General features: G+C 38.7%; 1 protein-coding gene across 5 annotated transcripts in view; it reads right to left on the bottom strand.

Moving 5' to 3' along the window:
• The window catches only part of LOC140228708 (protein phosphatase 3 catalytic subunit alpha-like), a 108,676-nt gene that overhangs the window by 31,407 nt on the left and 55,399 nt on the right, over window positions 1-21,870 (bottom strand). For 3 of the 5 annotated variants that reach the window (XM_072308985.1, XM_072308986.1, XM_072308987.1), the window contains exons 7-10: window positions 16,045-16,122; window positions 14,179-14,273; window positions 10,433-10,558; window positions 9,587-9,664 (exon numbers count right to left, since the gene is read on the bottom strand). In XM_072308985.1, the coding sequence (XP_072165086.1) occupies window positions 9,587-9,664; window positions 10,433-10,558; window positions 14,179-14,273; window positions 16,045-16,122 (377 nt within the window). Of the gene's footprint in view, window positions 1-4,026; window positions 4,078-9,586; window positions 9,665-10,432; window positions 10,559-14,178; window positions 14,274-16,044; window positions 16,123-21,870 lie in introns of all 5 variants that reach the window. The other 2 variants (XM_072308983.1, XM_072308984.1) reach the window with 1 other exon arrangement.

Raw genomic sequence — 21,870 nt, 5'->3', positions numbered from 1 at the left:
CATCCTAATCACCACTTCCTAATCTGTTTGATCATAAACAAATTTTATGCAAGCCTATGGCATTCATGCAGATATCATTCAATGCACTCTATATACATGTACACACATTTTGCAGCAAGCCCTGCAATATCAAAATTATGCTTTAATATCACCTTGTTGCATGAAATACTGTGCTTTTTTTGTTTTGTTTTTATTCATTTTGAGAATTTGGGATCAATAAGGATGGATTGCTGTCCAAGGTGAAGCATTAGAAATACATCTGTTCATGATAAGTCATTCTATCAATCAATGTCAACTTGTTTCATTCAGTCTGTTCTCAGTGCTGTGTTCACAGCATTATACTCTACAAATATGTTTTTGTGGTTCTTGTTTTTTCCATCTTAGACCAATCACTCAGAATGGCAATAGAAGAAGTTGTCAGTGCGCAAATACTGACTCATGTGAACAAATGAACGATGTGATCATTCCTGATATGACAGACATTCAAAATCAAAAGTTTACACAAGTTCCCTTATCTCATGAGCATTTTTCCATACCAGCAAACAAGCAAAATGCTGAAATATTATGGGCAATGGCTGAAAAGCCTTCATCTTGGTAAGCTACTAGTAAGCCTTTTATACCACAAGGCTTCAGGTATTCTATTCAGTCTACAGCTGTTTTATCTCAGCAGCATTTTTATTTGAAGCACCGAAATGTTTTGACTAGATTGTCTGCCTGATAGCTGCTGTCATGGATAAAAGCTTATTGATCATTAATGAACACTACACTTTATCTGTTGTGGCTTTCTTACCCAAACACTTTGGTTTACTATTAAACAAAGTATCACGTAACGACCACATGGGGTCATTTACTATGTGGTAGCCTCTCTGGTATTAGCACTACTCTTCCAGACAGCCTGCCATTGTTATTACCCTAGCACTGCTACATACCAATGTTTCCATCAGAGTCAAGAGGTACATAGGGGGGTGAAACATCTTTTCCAATGATGTAGGCAATTGGCAGGACTCCTTTCTTCAGAGTCTATAGTCTCTTCTCTGGCCAAACAAAGTTACTTTACCTACCCTCTAAATTGCTTCAAGCAGCCACATTGATGTGTGGCAAGCTCAGAAAGGAATCTGCTTATAAATGAAGTCCTTTTTTGCAGAGCAACAACTATATTGGGAAGAAAAGGGGGATAGGGCAAGGCTTCTAATCTTACAAGGCTGATCACTTGGTTTGTGAAATGGCTTTTGTCACAGTTGCACAATTTTCTTTCTCTCAGATACGCAACTGTGTTTCTGATATATATATATTTTTTAAACAAAACAATGCAACTTCTTTCACACATCAGAAACCAAACCTGTGATAATTTCCTTACAGCCAATACTGATGTGCACATAATATACTGTATGCAAAGTATGCCCAATTTGCAGCAAGGGGTAACCCTGCTTAGGGATGACCTTTACTTAAACCGTATTTGCTGTTGAAACGTAATTCACATGTTTGAATACATATCAACATGAACGAAATGTTGGTAAAGCAAGGGCAAAGCTGCTGTTTGTATTTTTTTTAACTACGTTAAACACATAGCGTTGAAGATCATTTGCTCAGGTGTACAAATTCTTTTCACCCCTTTCGTTCCACAATCTTTCACTAAATTCTTGACAAACTGAATTCCCTGACAACATAAAACGAGACTTTACAAAACTGAGACATGAACATCAGTTACTTGAGCATCATCTGACTAACAATCCAACCTGAGGCATTTACACCTGGCAGGACTGCAGTCAAAACACATGAACAGTTTCATTTTGTGACATCCAGTGGAGAACATTAACTCATTTTGGCACAAGACTCATCACTTTGTTGGGCACACCACAAACCACGAGAGGTACAAACACAAAAAGAGGCACAGCAACTGACAAGTGTTTGCAGGTTGCAGGAAATCACTTCAGGTATTAATTTGAACACACAAAATTAGTACCGTACTTGAAATCTGACACATCCAAAAACAATGTTAATCGCACAGCACATGATTTTATGAGTGCAAAACAAACAAACAAAAAACACACACTAAAAAGAATTAGCATCATCTTTCCTATAAAGGACAGAGCTAGCTCTCCCATGTTCAGCCTTTAAATTGAGATGTATGTGAGGAGCAAGTTTGAAAGAGATATCAAATGTGGAGGCACTGCACCTCTGATGTCAACTGGTATGAAGGGCTAAAAAATCTCCCCATCTTTCTTACAGCCTAATGCCTCACTGCAATCCAAATTAGTGGCAGCCTTCTTGATGTATTTGATCACTCCTTGGCGAGTTTTCAACTTGTTTGCAAGTTAATTTGTGGTGCCCCAACCAACCTGCACCCCTTGTTGAAACTGACTTAACATTTATAAAAGCCAACACCAGTAAAGGAAATCACAGGGAATTAGGACAAACAAGTGGTGCCACAGTGATTCATTCAGGAGAAACTATTGGCAAATTTAAAGCTGTATGTTTTTTTGAGAAATCAAAGAAGGCAACACTGCTGCTATCAATATGATGGCAAATCATTGCTGAGAATGTTTCAAAGAGAAGTGACAGACCGGAAACGTATTACACGAATGCCTTTGATGCAAGGAAGTGATGGCCCTTTTTTCTTCTTTCCTTGGTATTAATCTTGTTACATTATTGCGAGAAAAACACACATATTATCAGTTTACCAATACAATAATACAATAAAAATACAGTGATATAATCAGAACACAAATGTATATTATCTGTGCTAGATTCTGAACCGCTAAATGAGTATTCCTCTCAAGATGGAAACATCACTAGCATAAATGAGCTGAATCACTGAAGTGCAGACAAGCTGACCTCACCCGTACGTCATATGTATACTAGTATGGGCTGGAATCTGATGTCTACATTAACATACTTGTGTACTACTTTCAAGTGAGCAAAATAATTCATAATTCAGCAAAATACTTGCAAACTGATAAACCCGCTTGATAAAGCTGCTTGACAGAATGGCTGAATGACTGCTTTTGACAAAGCAATTGAGGCAAAAATCCCCTCTAGGGCTTGAATTCTCTTGAATGCTTCTCATGAAATAGTAAATCCACTTTGTGAATAAAATCCCAGTAAACTTTGTGTGAAATCTCCTTGATGCAGCTTGAGCCTAGTCAAAAGAGAGGGATGCAGCAAACATAACTGTATGCTTTGCAATACCCTGGTAAAGGGGTCCATGTAAGGGTAGTCAAAAGCAATTACCCAATTACAAACTGAGGCATCTTGCAAAGAACTGGAAGGGAGGGGGTTAAAGAAGACACATAGCAGATCTATGTCAATTTATCCTTTCAAATTCAGGGCTTACACATAATACAAGGAGGCAGAGACAAGGGGGCTAGGACATAATTTGGCCAACATTTATCATATTTCACAGATCCAGCAAACTACTGAGACGCCTAGACTCCCCTTCCTCTTAAAGAATTGTGAGAAAAATAGCAAATATTCTTTGTTGTTGTTGTTGTTGTTTTGGGTTTTGTTTTTTTTTTTTTGGGGGGGGGGCATTGTTTTCTTTAAAATCTAACACATGCAGCTCCAAGAGGCAGACACAATTTGTACATATTTTGGGAACTAGTATCACCCTATCCCCTCTTACTAAATACCATTGACTCTTGTAAAGTCAAACAACATACAAAATACTTGGAGACTGCACATTGCACTTCCCATGCCTCACATGAAAGTGTCCAACAGAAAGGATTTGGATATTCTAATCCTTACATGAACACTGGATCTAAACAGAGTTAGGTAATGAGGTACAATGGATGACACATGGTTGTCTCCAACACTTGTGAAAAACAGTATCAGCTTTAAATGCCCTATTATTTACAATAAACCCACCACACTGTTAGTAGGGTGTTAAGAGAGATACAGAGTTATTGTATAGTGACACATCAGAGTTGAGGCACTGTGAGGTGCAGGAATTATATGGGCAAAGGCAATTTGTCAAACACACTGCTGTAAGGTTAGGCAACAAAATAGTTTGGAATCTCTTCCACTTACCATTTCTTTGTAATACTGGAGTGTTGTGTGTTTGTGATTCCTTGCATAAACCTACTCTCCAACATTTAGTTTTATCATTTGTTCATTTTTGTTTTGTTTTTGTATTGCAGTGATAAACAATTTTAAAATCACATCAGGTTGGTTCCCAGGGTACCAAATATTTTGAAGGTGAAGCATGATAATTTTCAGTGAGATTCAAAAAATAAAGTGAATTATTTCGAGGCAATATTGAATTGTAATTGAAGAGTGAGTTTCGGGACAGCATTTGCCATCAGTTTCCAATTTAAGAGGAGCATCAGTCCAATTCGATTAAGTGCCAAAATTTTTTAACCAATATTGGGATTAATTCATTCAATTTGGCCAATTCATGTGAAAAACAGACGGGAAGGCGGACAATAGTAGGACGACCCATGCGATAAGAGGTTTAAAGAAGGGACAAGAGTCAACAAAAATGGAAGGGAAATGGGAAGAGAAAGGTAAGGCAAACATGTTCAGATGGAAAAACATGACAAATCAGTATTATTTCATCTTGAGGTAGGACATTCACACATGGTCAATAATATGCAAACATTCATAACATTACAAATTATAAGAGTGGCATAGAATATCCAACGGGGGAAACATGATTTCAAAGTTGTCACTTCTAACCACATGGCACATACGCAGTCAAATTGGGCATTCAAAATGAAACAAATGATAATGTACACACACACACACAGCTATGTGTACAATGTAGTGAGATGCAAACATGTGCAAATCTATGGCCACCTGGCTTAATACTCATTAAGATGAAAATCATTGCAATTATCAACCAGCAGTTGTAAAGTGCCTGATTTCTGTTATGGGAAAATATAGTTTAATTCATTCAGTACATGTAATGCGTTTCTTTGATGGCGAAGGGGTGAATTTGGAATTCATGGAAAATGAAACAGACAAAATAAACACTATCACAGCACACCTTCCCCCCCCCCCCCACCAAACTAAATTGTTAGCGATAACTGGCAAGAAAACAGGCTTAAGTATCATCTAGCAATCTAGCCCAAACTGAGTACTTCTAGTGTACACATAAGCATAGCAGAAAACACATACACCCAAACACACAAACAAACACACATACACACAAAAGAAACTCCGGTCAAATGTACATATTTAGTATATTGTCTGTTATACGATGAGACCATCAGCTACGAGAGATAGGTGTTTCTAAATAGATTGATATGCAAATATGAAACGGTCATAGCCAACCTAATATTTCACTCTTTGCATAGCCACACTATCACAATCATCCTACATCTGTATCTGAATTTCATGTGTCTATGGCAGAATTGAACAGTCCAAGTTTTGTTGTTTATTTTTGAGGGGATGCTTTTTTTGTTGTTGACTGCATGAGCTTGCAGGAGTCTACATTTACTAACAGAATACAAAATTTTAGATACAAAATATAGCTTCCAGCATTAATTTTTTCACCTATACTGCCAGACAGATAAGTAACAGCACAAATTACCATGGAATGTGATTCCTGTATGAACTTTATTGTGTCTCATACTGTTGAATACTATGCCTTTCCTTCTTTCCCAAAGAAATCAGATTTCAGATGGTCCACATGAGCAGAGTTGAAGAGATGAAGTTATGGGGGGGGGGGGATGTTATATCGACACATAGATTGACAGAGAAGAGGCATATGAGGAGAGAAACTTATTAATAAGACAGAGACTAACACACATCCGTTCCTAGTCAAATTCAATGCAGTGGCCATGAGCCGAGACATTGGGACCTCCACGAGCAAAGGGACTAATCAATGAAGAAGAGCTCTTCATAGGTAGAAGACATGTCGCGTGCCCCAACGGTCTGACTACTGGTGCTCCTTTAATATGAACATGCAACACTGTCATGTCCCATGTCTGCCTGCTGCACATACAATGACATGCATGGAGCCACTGATGTATCACTTGCTCCTCGCAGTTTATTATGTTCAAGGTGGCTCATGCATTAACTTGACATATCACCAAACATGTTTTACCGCAGCATTTTAGTTGTACGTGGAAAAAAAACAAAAAACCACTAATTGCATCTTCTTTGCGAAAACACGCTTTATATCTTGGGTTGTTGTTTTTTGTTTGTTTTTTGTTTGTTTGTTTTTCTTTTTTTCTTTTAGTGGGACTACAGATAGGGATACTGTATATCTTGGACATTATGCAGCTGCTGCAGGCACAAGACCATGCATACACGATCTTCCTTTAATCTTATGACTCCCTAACCATGACCTCTCCTTCACCTGTGCCTCGATATTTCGGGGCAAATCTATCTGTCAATTATCATTATGCATCCTTTTCTTTGCTCCATTGTTTTCTTCTCTGATGCAAGCAAAGCTGCTGTTCCATCATCGACGCGGGGCCTGGTGTTTTGTCACTACAGTCCGTGAGACGCTGCTGCCACAAAGTGCCAAGTAGAGGCAGATATGATGAAGGAACAGTGAGGGCTCCTTCAGGGATACATCAACAGGTGGTAAGGAGCACAAAGTTATTGGCAAAGCCAGATCAAATGACAGAAAATCTAGATGATATCATTCCCAAACCAAGCTTCAAAATATGATTGTGACAACCAGGGAAGTGCTTGTGTACTCACAAATCATCAGATCACGAAAATTATCGGGTCTTGCCTTATTTCACCTGTGTAAACTGTTCAGGACTTTCTTTGTTCTAGGGATACAGTTCAAATATCAGTATCAAGCACTTTATAAGTGTTCATAACTATTGTTATTATTGTAATTATTATTATTATTATTATTACTATTATTATCATTATTATTATTATCATTATTATTATTATTATTATTATTATTATTATCATCATCATTATTATTATCATTATTATTGTAATTATTATTATTATTATTATTATTATTATTATTATTATTATTATTATTATTATTATTATTATTATTATTATTATTATTATTACTATTACTATTATCATTATTATTATTATTTAAATGAAGCAATGGATGTCCTTGCTGAAAACAAATGAAGGTATTCTTAAACACTTCACAGATTCAATCTGAGTGGATATAGCATTCACTAAATCAACAGCAAGAAATACAAAGAAAATCTAGTTGTGACCAAGTTCCTTTATATCACCATCAAGTGCTAATAATAATGAGTTCATGTGATGAAGACTCGTCATGAATTATAGAAGAAATTACCCCCTGGAAGGGACCCCCCCCCCCCCATCATTTATCCACAAGAAGTCCCAACATTAACTAATTGGACGACGACAGGTATACCTGGAGGTATTCATCGTTCACTTCCTACACTAATATGCAGGGGATCACAACAGGCAGGAATCCACTTACACTCAGAAACCAACACATACTAGCGATACAAAGCAGATTGGCCCCTCTCTCTGCTTTCTCTCTCTCTCTCTCTCTCTCTCTCTCATCAACAGTAGCGACAAGCTATGTGAGTTTGAATGTAAGGAAATTCATGTGGAATTGCATAACCCCCTTTGCAGACCAGAAATACTACAATGGCCCCAATATTTTCCTTCTCAAACACCTAATCACATGTAATCCCTTCCTTACTTTTCTTTCCTTCCAAATGCTTTTAAAAAAAAATATATGATGACCTGCAAAAATCGGTAACCATTTGACCATGGGGGTGGGGGGTGAGTTTACACTTTACTTATTGTTTACCTGTCACTGCCAAATGCAGCTCAAACATTTCAACATAGTAATTGAACTTTCACTGCTTTTTACATAAATTTTGCCATGATGTAGAGCTGGTTCTCATTTAGGGCATTTATGCTCGATGTCAAAATTAAATACTTAGAACCATGCATTATTTAGAGAGTGAAACTTTTATGAAGCGGTTGCACGACTTTCTCCTAGGTATCACCTGCCTAAATGCAGTTTTTCAATATATTTACAACCATTCAAAAATTAATGCTCATTTCCATTATTTGACATGATATATGACTAGTATGACTAAAATCCCGACCACAAACCACATCAAATCCACCTGCAATGTGGAATTTTCTCTTCGCCAAGCATCACCAATTATCTACTGACAAACATTTCCTGTCAGTCAATATCTTGAAACGGCAATCAATCTACATCCAACTAGGAAGTAAACAAACTTTCCTACACAATTACATATAATTCTCATGATGAAACATCCATTCATACACATTCCATATTTCATCCTCTGTGAAAGGAGCAGTGAAGGGCACATATTGTCAGTAAAAGGGAGAAAAAATTGACGCTTAAATTCCACTCATTTGGCCACCTGCCGAAAAAGGATAATTCCGAAGCTGAGCCTCTAAGTAGCATGGGATTCACAGAGGAGGTCTGACAACATGATGCCAGAGTGAAGTGTTAATGAATTCCTTAATCTCATACACAGCGCTAATAACGCTTGCATTTACCACACCATTTAAGGATTGCTCTGTCCAAGGCCAACTGACTGGATTCCCTTTTGTGTTTTAAAAAAAAAAAAATGTGTAATAGCTCAAGAGCTACTCTGTGGATAGAGACAAATGGATTCTACTGGTACAAATGATGCTCTGTAGCGTGACTAACTGTGGGATCTGGCCAATCCAGTGATTGATGACTGCAGCAACATGCAGCCCGACTCAATTTATCAGCCACCTGTTTTTGCGAAAGTCGTTTGCCGATACAGTGGCTGACAATAATGCCACGGAGAGATCGCATTATGTGTTCAGCAAAGAGGCTGGCAATGGTTTTAAGCTAGATATCAACATCTGACTTCCAATTCCGACAATAATCCCTCTATATTTTCCATCTCATAGCTCGCACTCTGTGAATGGAATTAACAGGAAAATCCCCCATCAAAGGAAAATGAGAAATAAGGATGTTCTAGGAAGGGCAGCAGAAAGGGGATACTAGATTTGGTCAGATATAGCACAGAGGAAAGATATGTCTGGGCCTAACTAACATGGGAGTTTCAAACATATCTTTAGTGGATAACTAATGTGTCCCATAAGTGACAACTACAGACTAATTTGACTGTTTACTTGGTAAGATCACAATTACTGAAATTCAAAACATGGCATGCATCTCTCTGTTTTCTTCTTCAAAGATCCATTTTGTGTTCACTTCTGGCCCTAAGGCACATCAAGCAATGGCTGGGCCACACTGTCAATCCCAAGCCCAAACTGACAAATAGCAGTTCACCTCCTATTCACTTAAAGAGATGTTTCCATCTCAAATAAAACAAAAACTAAAAGTAGAGTGTAAGTGCTCCATGTCTTGGCCTTGTGTCAAACCACATAACTCTGCACAGGTGGCAAGGTATGAGGGACCAAGAAATGATAACCAGTGGTGGTAGGATGGAGAGTGCGTAAAACAATGTAGGGTGTGGTGGGAGGAGTGGTAGAAGTGATGCTAGCTGGTAGTGGAGTTGGTGGCAGCGAGGGGGGGCAAATGTAGGAGTGGAGGTGGTTACTGGAAGTATGGGGCAATCAACATTCATGTGGTGGTGGGAAGGGAAGATCCATGCAACACCAACATTCCACGTGGGGTCAGGGGTTCTACGGTGCCTACCTTCAAATGTGTCATCTCCCTCAGAGAGGAGCTCATCGTCTGAGCAAATGTTCAGAATTGACACCAGCATCTCTGTGACTGTAGAGTATAAACATACCAGAGAAATATTATGATTACATGCATATGGGATCCACATTCACAATAAAAAGGAGCACTCATATAGAAAGACAGACAGATACATTAGGAAAAAAAATTAATGAAAACTAAGAATAGACCCAAGGCACCTTGCAAGGGCAGCGGCATACAATATACACAAGATCTTTGTATGTCTCTAATGATACAAGTGTTAGTCGTTATATTAGAGTTGAACCACTATTAACACAAATCATGAGCTGATGGTGGGGGTACAGTCAATTTTATTTATTTTTTATTTTTTGCATGAGGTGTACTCTTTTACCATTGCAGTCTCATCTTTTTTGTACTGACCGATATCCTTTCAGTATGTTCTAGATAGTTTATTTGCCCGAAACATTAACACCAAGAGTCTACGTGTTTAGGCTCTTTTTAAGATCATTGTTTCACACTTTAATTTTTGCTGCAGACGTCAGAGAGTAAGAAAATCACAACTTGGCAATGAAAACCCATATTTTGCCCTCCCCCCCCCCAAAAAAAAAAAAGTACTGGCCCCAATATTGTTGTGTCAGTACATACCCCTCCCCACAGTTTCTGTGAAAAATGAAGATGAAACATTTAGGACAAGAATGCTAAAAAAAAAAAAAAATAAACAAAGAAATACGCCTGTCTTGATCTTGACCTTACCATTACTGCAATATATCACCCCCCCCCCCCCTTTTCAATAATATCAAACTGCAACAATGAAAATAATATGAATCCAATAAAACTTACCCTTTTCACCAACAAATGGTAACGACCACGTAAAGACATCCATGAAGTTGGGCAGCCAGTAGGGGTGAGGTGAGCAGTTGAACTGCCTGATGTTCATGACATTGTTCTCGTACTTCAGTACTGCAGCTGCAAAATGAACAGGAAAACACACCACTTATTATGTAGACAGGAAATATGGAGTTGAAAAAGCTGAAACAGACCAAACACTCTCCTTACTAATGATCCCCAACCCAAACGCGAGAAATCCTGAGAGTAGTTCAGTCATAACTTAAAAACAAACATCAACATTATGAATTTAGATGCCTCTGGTATGCTTACATTTTCCCCCAGTTGACAAGCCTCAAGAAAGTCACTGAATTTTGGCAAGCATGCATAACAAAAACTGTTATGTTCATTGCATTCCAAGATTACCCTGTTTTAAATGCATGTCATTCAGCATTGCAGTTACTTCATATGAAAATATGAAAAACATCAACATTATTTTTTTACCAATGGGGGAAGGGCGCAGTCAAGATTTGCTGGCTTACATTTGTAGCGAAATGTCATGAGGGAATGTGTGAAAATACAGTAAATCTCTTGTCTTCAAAACCCCTGACCTTCATTAGTACTGAGCGCGGACAATCTCACTTTATGAAGAGCAGACACTTATTGCTGGAGCAAATCACTTGAGATAAACTGAATAACTGGAGTAGTTTTCATCAAAGACTGGTCAAAACTAACAGGCCCTTAACTTCATTCAGGGAAGAGTGTAACTTGACTCATTCGGTTGGCATACAATGTTGCATTTCTTTGGAGAAACAAATTTGTCATCGACAGTACAGGACTGAACAATCTTTTGAAACTGTTCAATGTCAAAGTGGCATGGTAAAACTGAATGCCAAATCACAGCCATGAAATGATACATATTCAAATATCTTTACATTTTGTAACATTGACAGTTGTGTCTCAACACATGACGTTATCCAAAATGAAAATTATACACCATGTTTTTCTCAGCGTACGAAGAAGGCAAAATTGATGAAATATTAGTCAGTTCTGAGAGTAACTCTGGAGGTACATTTTTCTGTATTTTGTCCATACCTACAACAATCTCCCATCAATCATCATTCACACATTATACATCACACCCTCCCCTTTCTTCCCCCTGTCTCCCATTCCCTCCCCTCACAACTCTCCACACTCGTCAAGATTTCAGAGGAACATTGCAGCTGCCACTCCAGGGTTCCAGCAGCCGCAACGTCTAGATATGACTTTGACAGCTCCTTGCATATACTACAGCATACTAAATGATTTGGACAAACAATGCTTCCTTAAAGTAAGTTCTTAAATACAGTGTATAATCAAAGATTTAGAAAATATAACAAAATCTCATTGGAGATGGTGGGATTGTCAACAGTGGAGAAAAATCAAATAATGCACAGTACAGCTGTAATTAATTATTACAGCGTAATAACAGGTGCATTAACTACAGGCTTTTTTTCTTAGGACTAGTGTCCTAGCTGCAATACAAAGTTCTACAATTCTCATAGTAAGCCCAATCAAACTTACCAAAAAATTATATTTGCAATGAAAAACATAGGATATTTCATTCATTAAAATGTAATGCTTCCAATTCAATTACTGATCTTTTGAATTCACCTAGATTTGCTATGTAGGCACACGAGACATCTCAACATGTTTGATTGCCAACAAAAGGGGCTAGCTCAACATCACATCATCATTTCAATAATTTCTGAATGAGAATTGGCTGGCAAGTTTCATCTAAAATGTTTATTCCTGCCTCGATAATTCTGAAGAAAAAAAAAAATCAATGACTGACCGACTCTGGGAACGACATAAAATCCTTGTGAAAATACATTAAAACTATCACTAGAAGCAAATCTACTTGTATTAATCGTGCCTAGCTTCAAAACTTAAGTTGCGGGGCCAAAGAGAATTGTGCAGTTCCCTTTCAGCCAACAACACAAAGTAGCAAAGATGTGGGCATGTGTTCGCTGCATCTTCCACCCTCTCCATGTCTTTTGAATGACGCTGGGGATCGACACTTGGCTACATGTGCAAATGTACTGATGACATTTCCGTCATGCATACAGTCAACAGAGCCCGACAAAAGATACCAAATGCAGTTTTGCCTGAGAAGAGTCTGCCGAATTATCGGCAGAGTGGTACATGAATGATGAAGAAGGGGAAAAAAAATTATGAAGTTGCACTGTATTTGCTTGGTAGGACATAAAGCTAATTGTGATGTAATATGTTAGTCACCTCTGATGTGGTCGCCTCAGCGTGACTGCTTAGTCACTTCCGCTGCTGTAGTCGGCCCTTGCATTTCTAGGGGCAACGCGTGCATGCTATGCTTAGCCAGGAGTTGTGTCTCTACAGAAACATTTACTATCACTGCAACAACAGTAGGAATTTGTAGCTGAAAACCCCACTTCTCTCTAAGGGTACACCATATTAATCCATGCTCGATATCTCTGAACACAGAGGGAAACCTGATGGTGGTGGTGGTGGTGGTGGCGGCCGCGGCAGCGATTGGGGGGGGGGGGGGGGGGTTACACAGTTCTTCCAGATACTTGTGGTGTACGCTTCACATGAGGATTTCTGTCATCAGATATCCTGGTTTCATATGACCCAAACATGATCCCTTCATTGACAACACCTATACCATCCCAGGGTAACAAGACTGCACCTGTCCAGCAACTAAGTCCCTACAGGCATCGAAGGGGGTTGAGGTTGGGTAGGGGTGAGAAGGGAAGGATGTCAGCTCGGATTTCTTGGCTATGTGTCACTATGACACAACCTAGTATGGTTTTCACACTTGCAGAAGAACCAAATTACAATCACCTTTCTGAAATGTGTTCCTAAATACTAATAGATGTGTAAAGCGTCTAGACACTTGAAAGTCTCCTCCCTGACAGTTAACTGCAGCACCTTTCAAATATGATAATACATGTGACACAAGCTACACGAACTGTGACTCAGAAACATAAAGTTCCATATACTCACTTGCAAGAATATTTACACGTACAACATGCACAAGCCTTGACAGCATCAAGTATGAGATCAAGCCGCACCTAACCACCATAATCATGTATAATGTTTTACAGGTCAAACTGTTCAGACTGCAGAATATGGACCTAAATCGGGCAAATCTGGATTACATGACACCCTCAGGCCACAACTGGCCAACATGACTGAAGAAATATCTTTGGGAGAAATGTGAGTCAAGTTTGCTTTCAGACTTACAAAGGTTACTTAATTAGCATTAAGCATGTCAAATCAACATATTTACAAACAATTTCTTCTATAATCTGAAAGGGCTCTTGACTTGGTCAAACTCATCCTTGTGGCTGACCCATTTTCGATCACACTTTAAAGCTAATTGTGTCTGTGTGTGTAATGTACATGTATATGCTTGCACTGTTTTGGGATGAGGTGGGGTTTTCACATAATGACAGATACTGCAGAGTCGTGGACTCATAATACGGTGCATCTTCATAATCTCTTCAATTCACTGCATGTGACTTGCAAGCCAGCAAGGAGAGGGACATATCCGTTCACAGAATAATACGCATACTGTTGATTTAGAGGATGAACCAGACATGGGTTGATTTCTCTTTGAGGAGGCCACGTACACACACACAGACATTACATTAACTCACTCAATTTACAGCAAAGCAACTTACTGTGAATACCATTGGTAAACATGTATCCATTTGAATCTCTTTTGCTTCTTTATCCTTTACCTTTATTGTTATAGACATCCAAGTAGTTGGGTGCTGAGAAGATGGTGATGAGTGAGGGGAAACCTGTTGCGGGACTCTTTCTGTACATCCGATACCTGTTGTGGAGAGGGGAGAAAATATTGCGCAAATTGGTTGACAATCAAGGTCGCACACCCTGAAACATGTCTGTTTTCAATCCTCCCTTCTTTAACGGAATGATGGACTAGGTTGCATAGATACGGACTGAAGTTTTAAAATTGACATGTAACACTTTTTACAAATGACACCTGGTGCAACAACAATAGAAACCACTTGCCAACTGCCTGTTAGTTGTGACTAAAATGTTGTGTGCTTTGGTGGTACACATACCTCAGTGTTTTGATATCATATGATATCAGTCTTGTGTGATGTAGAATCACCAAATGCCAGTTTTGCAACATTTCATGTTTGACCATTTTCTATTTGATCAGCATCAACAACAAAAATCACTGATTATGATCAAAATCTGTAACACTTTGAGATATAGCACATTTTAACGGTACTAAAATGCACTAAACTTACCATGTTCTATTTCCCTAACCTGGCCAAGGTAAAAGCATGTTTGTCATTCTCATTCTACAGCAATTAGCAATCAAGAATATAAAACATGTGATACAAAATCACTGAGGATCATCACTGCTTATTTCTACTTAAAAAAGAAAAATGCATTTTGATGCCAAGGATGTAACTTTTCCTTTTAGGAAGGATGTGAGGAAAACAAGGATATAAAAAATTTTACAAACCAACAACACATTTGTGACATGGTTTTAAATATAACTACCTTCTACCTAATTTTGCATGTATTATGTATGCCGTATTTTGCAAGGCTTTCATTTTCACAAGTCTGGTTTTATTTGCGAATTCAAAAACATGCGGAAATATCAACTCTGATCCCAACATGAATGTGAAGTGTACGCATATACTTCATGGTCACAAATTTAACCACTCGCAAAATTGTCGGGAAGACCTAATTGCGAGAACTTCGACTCGCTAAATATATGGCATATATACAGTATATGATTTTGATAAATATCAACACGTCCTGAAAACATGCAACTCCTTTAAGTGCTCAACATAAAATAAACCCTTAAACACACATTTCCTTATCCTTATGTCATGAGTGAGAGATGCATGTGATTGTCTGTGCCATTCTACTTGGGGCATGTCATCCGATATCACTTCTAAGATAGCCTAAATACCTCGCATATCACATAGAATTACAAACATTGTGCTCAGGAGATAATTGTCAAGTAATGCAATCCACACATACTTATTTCAAATTTAAAAATAGAGAATAAGCAAAGGCCTGGAAAAAGAGAGCCCAAAGAGATAAATTCCACTAACACTACTAACACTTATTGACTATTTTCATAAAATATGACAGGGGAGTCGAGCTGGGGAATTCTATATGCCACATTATGTGAATGAAATTCATATGAATAGATATTAGCTTGCGTGATGCAGAAGACAAGAATTCTAATGAATTCCCTAAGCAAATTTAACCATTTGTATCAACCAATATGACATATAACACAAAACAGTAGCTGTTAAATATTCAACACATCAAAAGTAACATGAAAGAATTGATATGCACAATCTTTTTCTTGTTTCTCTTCTTCTCTGCCCTTAAGATACAATGGCGGACAATTACAGACAGACCTTTGCTACGCTACACGGGGAGACAGTGCCGGGATATTTTCCCTTGAAGGCAGACTAGCTGCGCATTGGAGAGCTGCTGTCTGCTGTACATGCCGGTACGTGGCCTGTATGCATGCCAAGGGAGAATTTTCACTTGGCGGGAATGGGAGAGGAAGGAGGGAAAATGAGAGATGACATCTTGCCACTTACCCAGTATCCTGAGCCTCATGCGCTCGAATTATTGAAAGAAGGTTATTCTGTTGTAAGAACTCACAGCAGGCTGAGTAGCTGCAGAGACAAAAAGGGGCAAAGACAAAGAGAAATTCATGTTATGCAGAAAGCAATGCTTTGAGGGGTCTGTCTTCTATGTTTTGCATTAAGTGAAGCATGGCACTCCCGAGGTGCTTTGCATGGAGCAAAATTTCACTCATTCTTCAGGAATGCGCATCTAATAATCTTTAAAGTTCATTTGTGGCTCATTTCACTGTACAAAAAAAATAATAATAATAATAAAAACTTAGTATGCAGAACAAGTAAAGCCTGAGTGTGTAGATAATAGCTCTTTGTTCACGTTTTGATGGTATTGGAATAATTTCTGTATGCTATGGCATCACCCTACTTTTAATTCTTAGAAGTACACTCTGGCTGAGATCTTGTTTCAATCAAAAATCATAGCACACGTGGTGGAAGAGATAATTTACTTCACAATGGCTCTATAATGAGGTGATATGATTGTAGCTGAGAGCTCTCATCTTGAACTTCTACTCCAGGGAAAATCACAAGTCAATAAATTAACTCCATGCAGGCAACCAAGAGAATGGAAACAACAATTACTACATGCAACACAAAACATTGTATCACAAATTTATTTTGTTGCATTGTACTGGTTCAGCTGATTTAATTTTACAAAGTGCATTTTGCATCATTGCTTGAAATTTGGAATTTCAGCCTCTAAAACTCACCTGGGATGTGTGACTAAAAATCATATGTTCACTGCTGTCATGCGCATTTAAAGCAAGTTTTATCACAACACCATAGGCATTTCTTCAAAATTCACATAAGAACAGGTTTACTGAAAAGCCAAGTATGCCCCTTTCGGCTTCAGTGCATGATAATAAAAAAAGTAGTTTGCAACATTCAGCAGTCAAGGGAACAGTCAAACCACATGTCTCTGCAAACTACATGGCATGTTGGTGTTTGTGACACTGATATTCACCATGTTTTGCACAAAATAAGACAGCTAATGATTGTCAAAGCTGTATAATTTGATGTAGCAACTCATACATATATAATTCATTATTTACAAATTGACATGTCTTAAGTTTTGACCTTGACCTTCATGAAATCCCAACAACTTTTTTTTAAAGTTAAAACAATTAGTAAATTGCCTTGTCCCATAGCATCCATGTACCCTGTGTAACCAACAGTAGCCAAGTATAAATGCATACAGCAATGCTTCTGCATTGTAATTTGACCTATAACCTACGACTAAGGGCTGTTATTTTCCCCACAATGTAAGTGGTTAATTGACCTGTCACACTTCACTCTGGCACTTAGTTTGATGACAATCTGATTGATGCTTTCCGAAGTCACCATGTCTACTGTATATCTAGGTCTGGATATCCCCAACAGACTGACAACATACTACAAAATGCCTCTGGTTGATTGCGACATAACATTGGTCCATTTTGACAATCTTCAGCAGCATTGACAGTGCTCCTCCTCGACTGTTCAGGGGGTGAGATATGTTGTGAAGTTGATGATTACAGAAAGATACGAGCCCGAAATGGCATGAAACTATGCCAGCCCCCCTACAAAGATATAATTAACGTCTCAATCTGGTTGAGGTCGACAAGTTCACCCAGACAGCAACACATGCAGCCAATAAGCTTGAGGTACTCAAAGTTTGGAGACAACAATTGAACAAACTACTGCCTGTTTGCCCCCTTGTACATTATCATGATTCCAAGCTGGCTAGCTCTTGCTGAAATTGAATGCGCTCATAAAACATTTCACAAGAGTGCAAGCTCTTTTGTAAACTTCTCCTTTCCTTTCTTCTTTTTTTTTTTAACAGAACAGTCTCATTTATCAGAGCCATTTTTACTGAACCTCTATAACAATGTTAAAATTCCAGAGTAAAAATTACAAAATGGCATACATGGCATGTTCAATGGCTTCTTAAAAATCTGCTAGTTGGAACTTCTTTTATTTACTTTTCATTTACTTTTTATATGGACACATTACATATCTTGCTCATCAGGAAATAGTCCTGTAGGTCAGATGCAACCTTAACATCATAGGTTTCCCTAGATGACATTAAACTGACAAGGGCCCTGCAGTTGCAAACAGCTATTCCACATAAATGTCTTATCGTTGCGTCATGACATGATCATGCCTAGATATAAGATCGGGACTCACACTGAGTCACTGCAACTAATTGTGTCAGTTTTGTGCCATCTGAAGTCTCTTTCACACAAATGGTGCCTCTACCAACAGCAACACACTAGATCACAAGCTAGATCACTCCCAAGATATTGGGTACATACCCAGGACAGGGCACACAAGGGTTGTTTTTTAAAATCCCAAGGTTTCCCATCAAGAAAAACGGTGCTCACTGCCTATTCACTTGGGGGAAAGTGCATGTACACTGTAAGCACAGACAAGTATTGGGACAATCACAGGCCAGCAGTTCTACATTAGCTATCAAATCACAGCTCTTTGAGTGGCACAACATTATCTCACATTTTTGTTCTTTTTTTATATTTGTGAATTCAATCTGATTGACACTCATGAATGTAAACACATCCACAACACTGATATTTTTGTGACAATAACATTCCGAGTAGCTCACTTACAGTACTTGTGTTTGTTTGCCAAGTAAATCTCATGTCCTGGTGAAAGACAATCCAGTAATAATATATATATAAATGATAATGGCACACCAGTGAGACGGTCAGAGTATACAGAAGGAAGTATTTTGTTATTAGACCAAGCTGAAAGCAAACAAGTTGCCCATTCCCCATCTCCTTCCTTCTTGTCAAAACAACAAAAACAAAAACTTTTTTTTGGCCCTTCACTATTATAGCACTAAGAAACTTAAAGGTATTGGGAATACATTTAGCACAGTCCTAGCACAAAACTTTGCAATTAAGCCCTACAAAAGCACATTACAAACAGGGAACATGGTATCAAATTAAATTCCCTTGCATATTTTTGAATGAAAGTGAAATTCACATCGATGTGAAACTTTCATCAAAGCCATGAAACTGGAAAGGAAAAGTACTCCGAGACAAAATTTCACAGGGATACCGAACACTGCCATAGAGTCAGTTCATGACTTCTTCCACATAATATTTGCCTTGTATTACACACATTTACTTCTTCTTTTTTATTCCTGGTGTGCAGGGTCAGTCTCATGATGCAACAAACTCCTGCATAACCACTCTGTTCCTCATAACTAATGCATGTAAAGCTATAGTGACTTATTTCTAATTTGTGACACAATGTAATGTCTGCTGTTGAAAACTGCATGTTGTAGTCTGTGAACAACCTTTTCCTCTTCAATCATGAAACTGAAATATAAGTGATCAAAACTTGAAGTTGAACATCAACACAAAATATCTTTCAACACGGAGGGAAATGGAAAAGGTCTGCTACAGGAACACAAGGGCAGAGCAATGGATCTGCACAATAAAAACGGGACAACACTTTAAACACGCTGCCAAACCTCAGAACATGAGAGAATTGACATGATCAGACAACATATAATTCCCCTATGCCCCAGCACCCCATCACATGAATGGTGTGGATGAATTTATTCCCTGGACCCACTCGACAACAATTTGCCCGGCTGCTGATGCCTGCATGAACTGCAGTGTACCCCGGCCCTCTCTTGCTCCCACAATGGCCGACTGCCACAGCATCCAAAACCAACAGCCGCAATGATAGGAAATGTTGGCGAAATGTTGAGAGGAGGCAGAGGGGAGAGTGGGGGTGGCGCCTGTAATCAATGCACAACATCGACGCTCACAGATTCTCCATCCACAAACTGCCACCAGGAATAAAACCACAAAGATGTCCCACTGAGCCACTCTTTCCACAGAGCACTGCATACATACTCTCCATAAACCCCTGTTGCTGGCTAAGAAAAGCTCTAAAAGGCCTTCAATTCCAGTCTCTGTGCTCAGTTCACCTGTTGGAAGAAAAATCAAAGAATCTCCATCAAGCTGTAGAGGTTACAACATGTCCTGAGTGACGACAATTGTAATTAGTTTCTATTAATTATACTCATTCAAGAGCCTTCACTCTGTCAATTTGCTGCATATAATGCTAATGAAAGGCAGAAATTCCTTGATCATGGCCAAAATGAATGAAGAAAAGCAGAAGTTTAGGGATGCAATGCTCTTGGGAGAGGGAATCCAACACTTGATGCTTCCACAAGGTACAAAATGCCACTTGATTTTATTCCAACTTCTGACTTTGCTACAATGTCTTCTTGAGCCATGTTTTAACAGACCTTACTGCGACAATGTCGCGGCAACGTTCGCAGAACAAACTTCCTCGCCTCCGCCAATAAAACTGCAGGACAGAGCGAAGGGTATTGTTTTAACAGACACACGCCGAAAACCTGGCATGGATAGGTTTCCACAAAGGGGTGTGTCCACTGTTGCGACTACCCCGCCCACTAGCCAGCGCTGCCTATTGTTCCAGATTGGGGACATACAAAATGTGGTTACATACAATCACTGATCTCCACTACATACGCATAAGTGGTTACAATTTATGCTCGTGATCAGCGCGTGGCATGTCAATTATTCTCTGTTTGCAATCTTGCGCATGTATGTTGAGGGTATCAAAGGAATGTTACTAACAGGAGAGTTGCTAGGGTAACGTCAGGGTAATGCTGCAGCAATTACCCTAGTTGACTAGGGTAGATTTTGGCAAAAGATACCGGAAACCCTTTAACAGGCTAGGTGAAATAAGATTACCCTGACATTACCCGGATGTTGCCGCGGTAACTCTAGTTTGAAAGGCTCTGTTAAAACAAAGCTTGAATTCCTTATTTATCACATTGCCACCGATCACATTCGTTTTATGGCTGCTGGGATAGATGGATACATGTAACCACAGGCAAGATAGTCTGCCTCATACTGTCAAAGAAGTTATGTGTGCATATTACACTCCTGTTGTTGAATCCAATCCATTAGTGATAACTACAAATACCTGGGACATCTTTCTGGAGTTAAAACCAAGGTGACTGCTCTGACTGATGTTCAAATGACACCTTTATAACTGTTTTGCAACACAAAATTGCATCATTAACAATATCTATGGGATGCATGAATAAAGGATTATTTGTCTTTCGATTGTCATTGAAAACTGCACTAATAGTCAAATGCATCCTCCACAGTGTTGCCAAATGCTCATATACTGTAGTACTACAGTGAATCCTGTGGTCATACAAGGTACTGATCTGACAGCTCTGGTGGCTCTGATAACATTATGGTGAGGATCATGCATTGCTAACAAACTTGTGTTTTTCAAGACCTTTCCTGTCTCCCCTCTCTTTCCCCTTCCTCCTCCAGTCTCTTATTCATTCTATCTATCTACTTATCTCTCAGTAAGATCGGACTTCTCATTTTCTGCGATGGCACTTGGATTAGAGTGATCGGCATGTCACCGATGGAAATATTTCCTTCTACACTGGACATAATCTCATAATAGTCAGCAATGACAGAGTGTTTGTATAAGTTGTTACAGCATTTATGATTGGCACAGACTGCACAAGGTGATACACATTTGGCAATCCTTGTAATAAGCTGAGAAATTAAATTCTGCTAGAATAACCCAGTGTGCATTATTGTGTAAAATACCTTCTATTTACTTACTATTTCTAGTTTGTACAAATGCTTAAATTTCTTTCTTACCCGCTAGGTTGTAAAACAGAAGGGGGAAAAAAACTATTAGTAGTTAAGAAACTAAAAAGCCATTTAACTCCATCTTAATATTCACTCCACACTGAATAGAGCAAAATAG

Source organism: Diadema setosum, chromosome 5, assembly GCF_964275005.1.
Source record: "Diadema setosum chromosome 5, eeDiaSeto1, whole genome shotgun sequence".
Taxonomy (NCBI): domain Eukaryota; kingdom Metazoa; phylum Echinodermata; class Echinoidea; order Diadematoida; family Diadematidae; genus Diadema; species Diadema setosum.
This window is presented reverse-complemented; position numbering and strand designations above follow the sequence as displayed.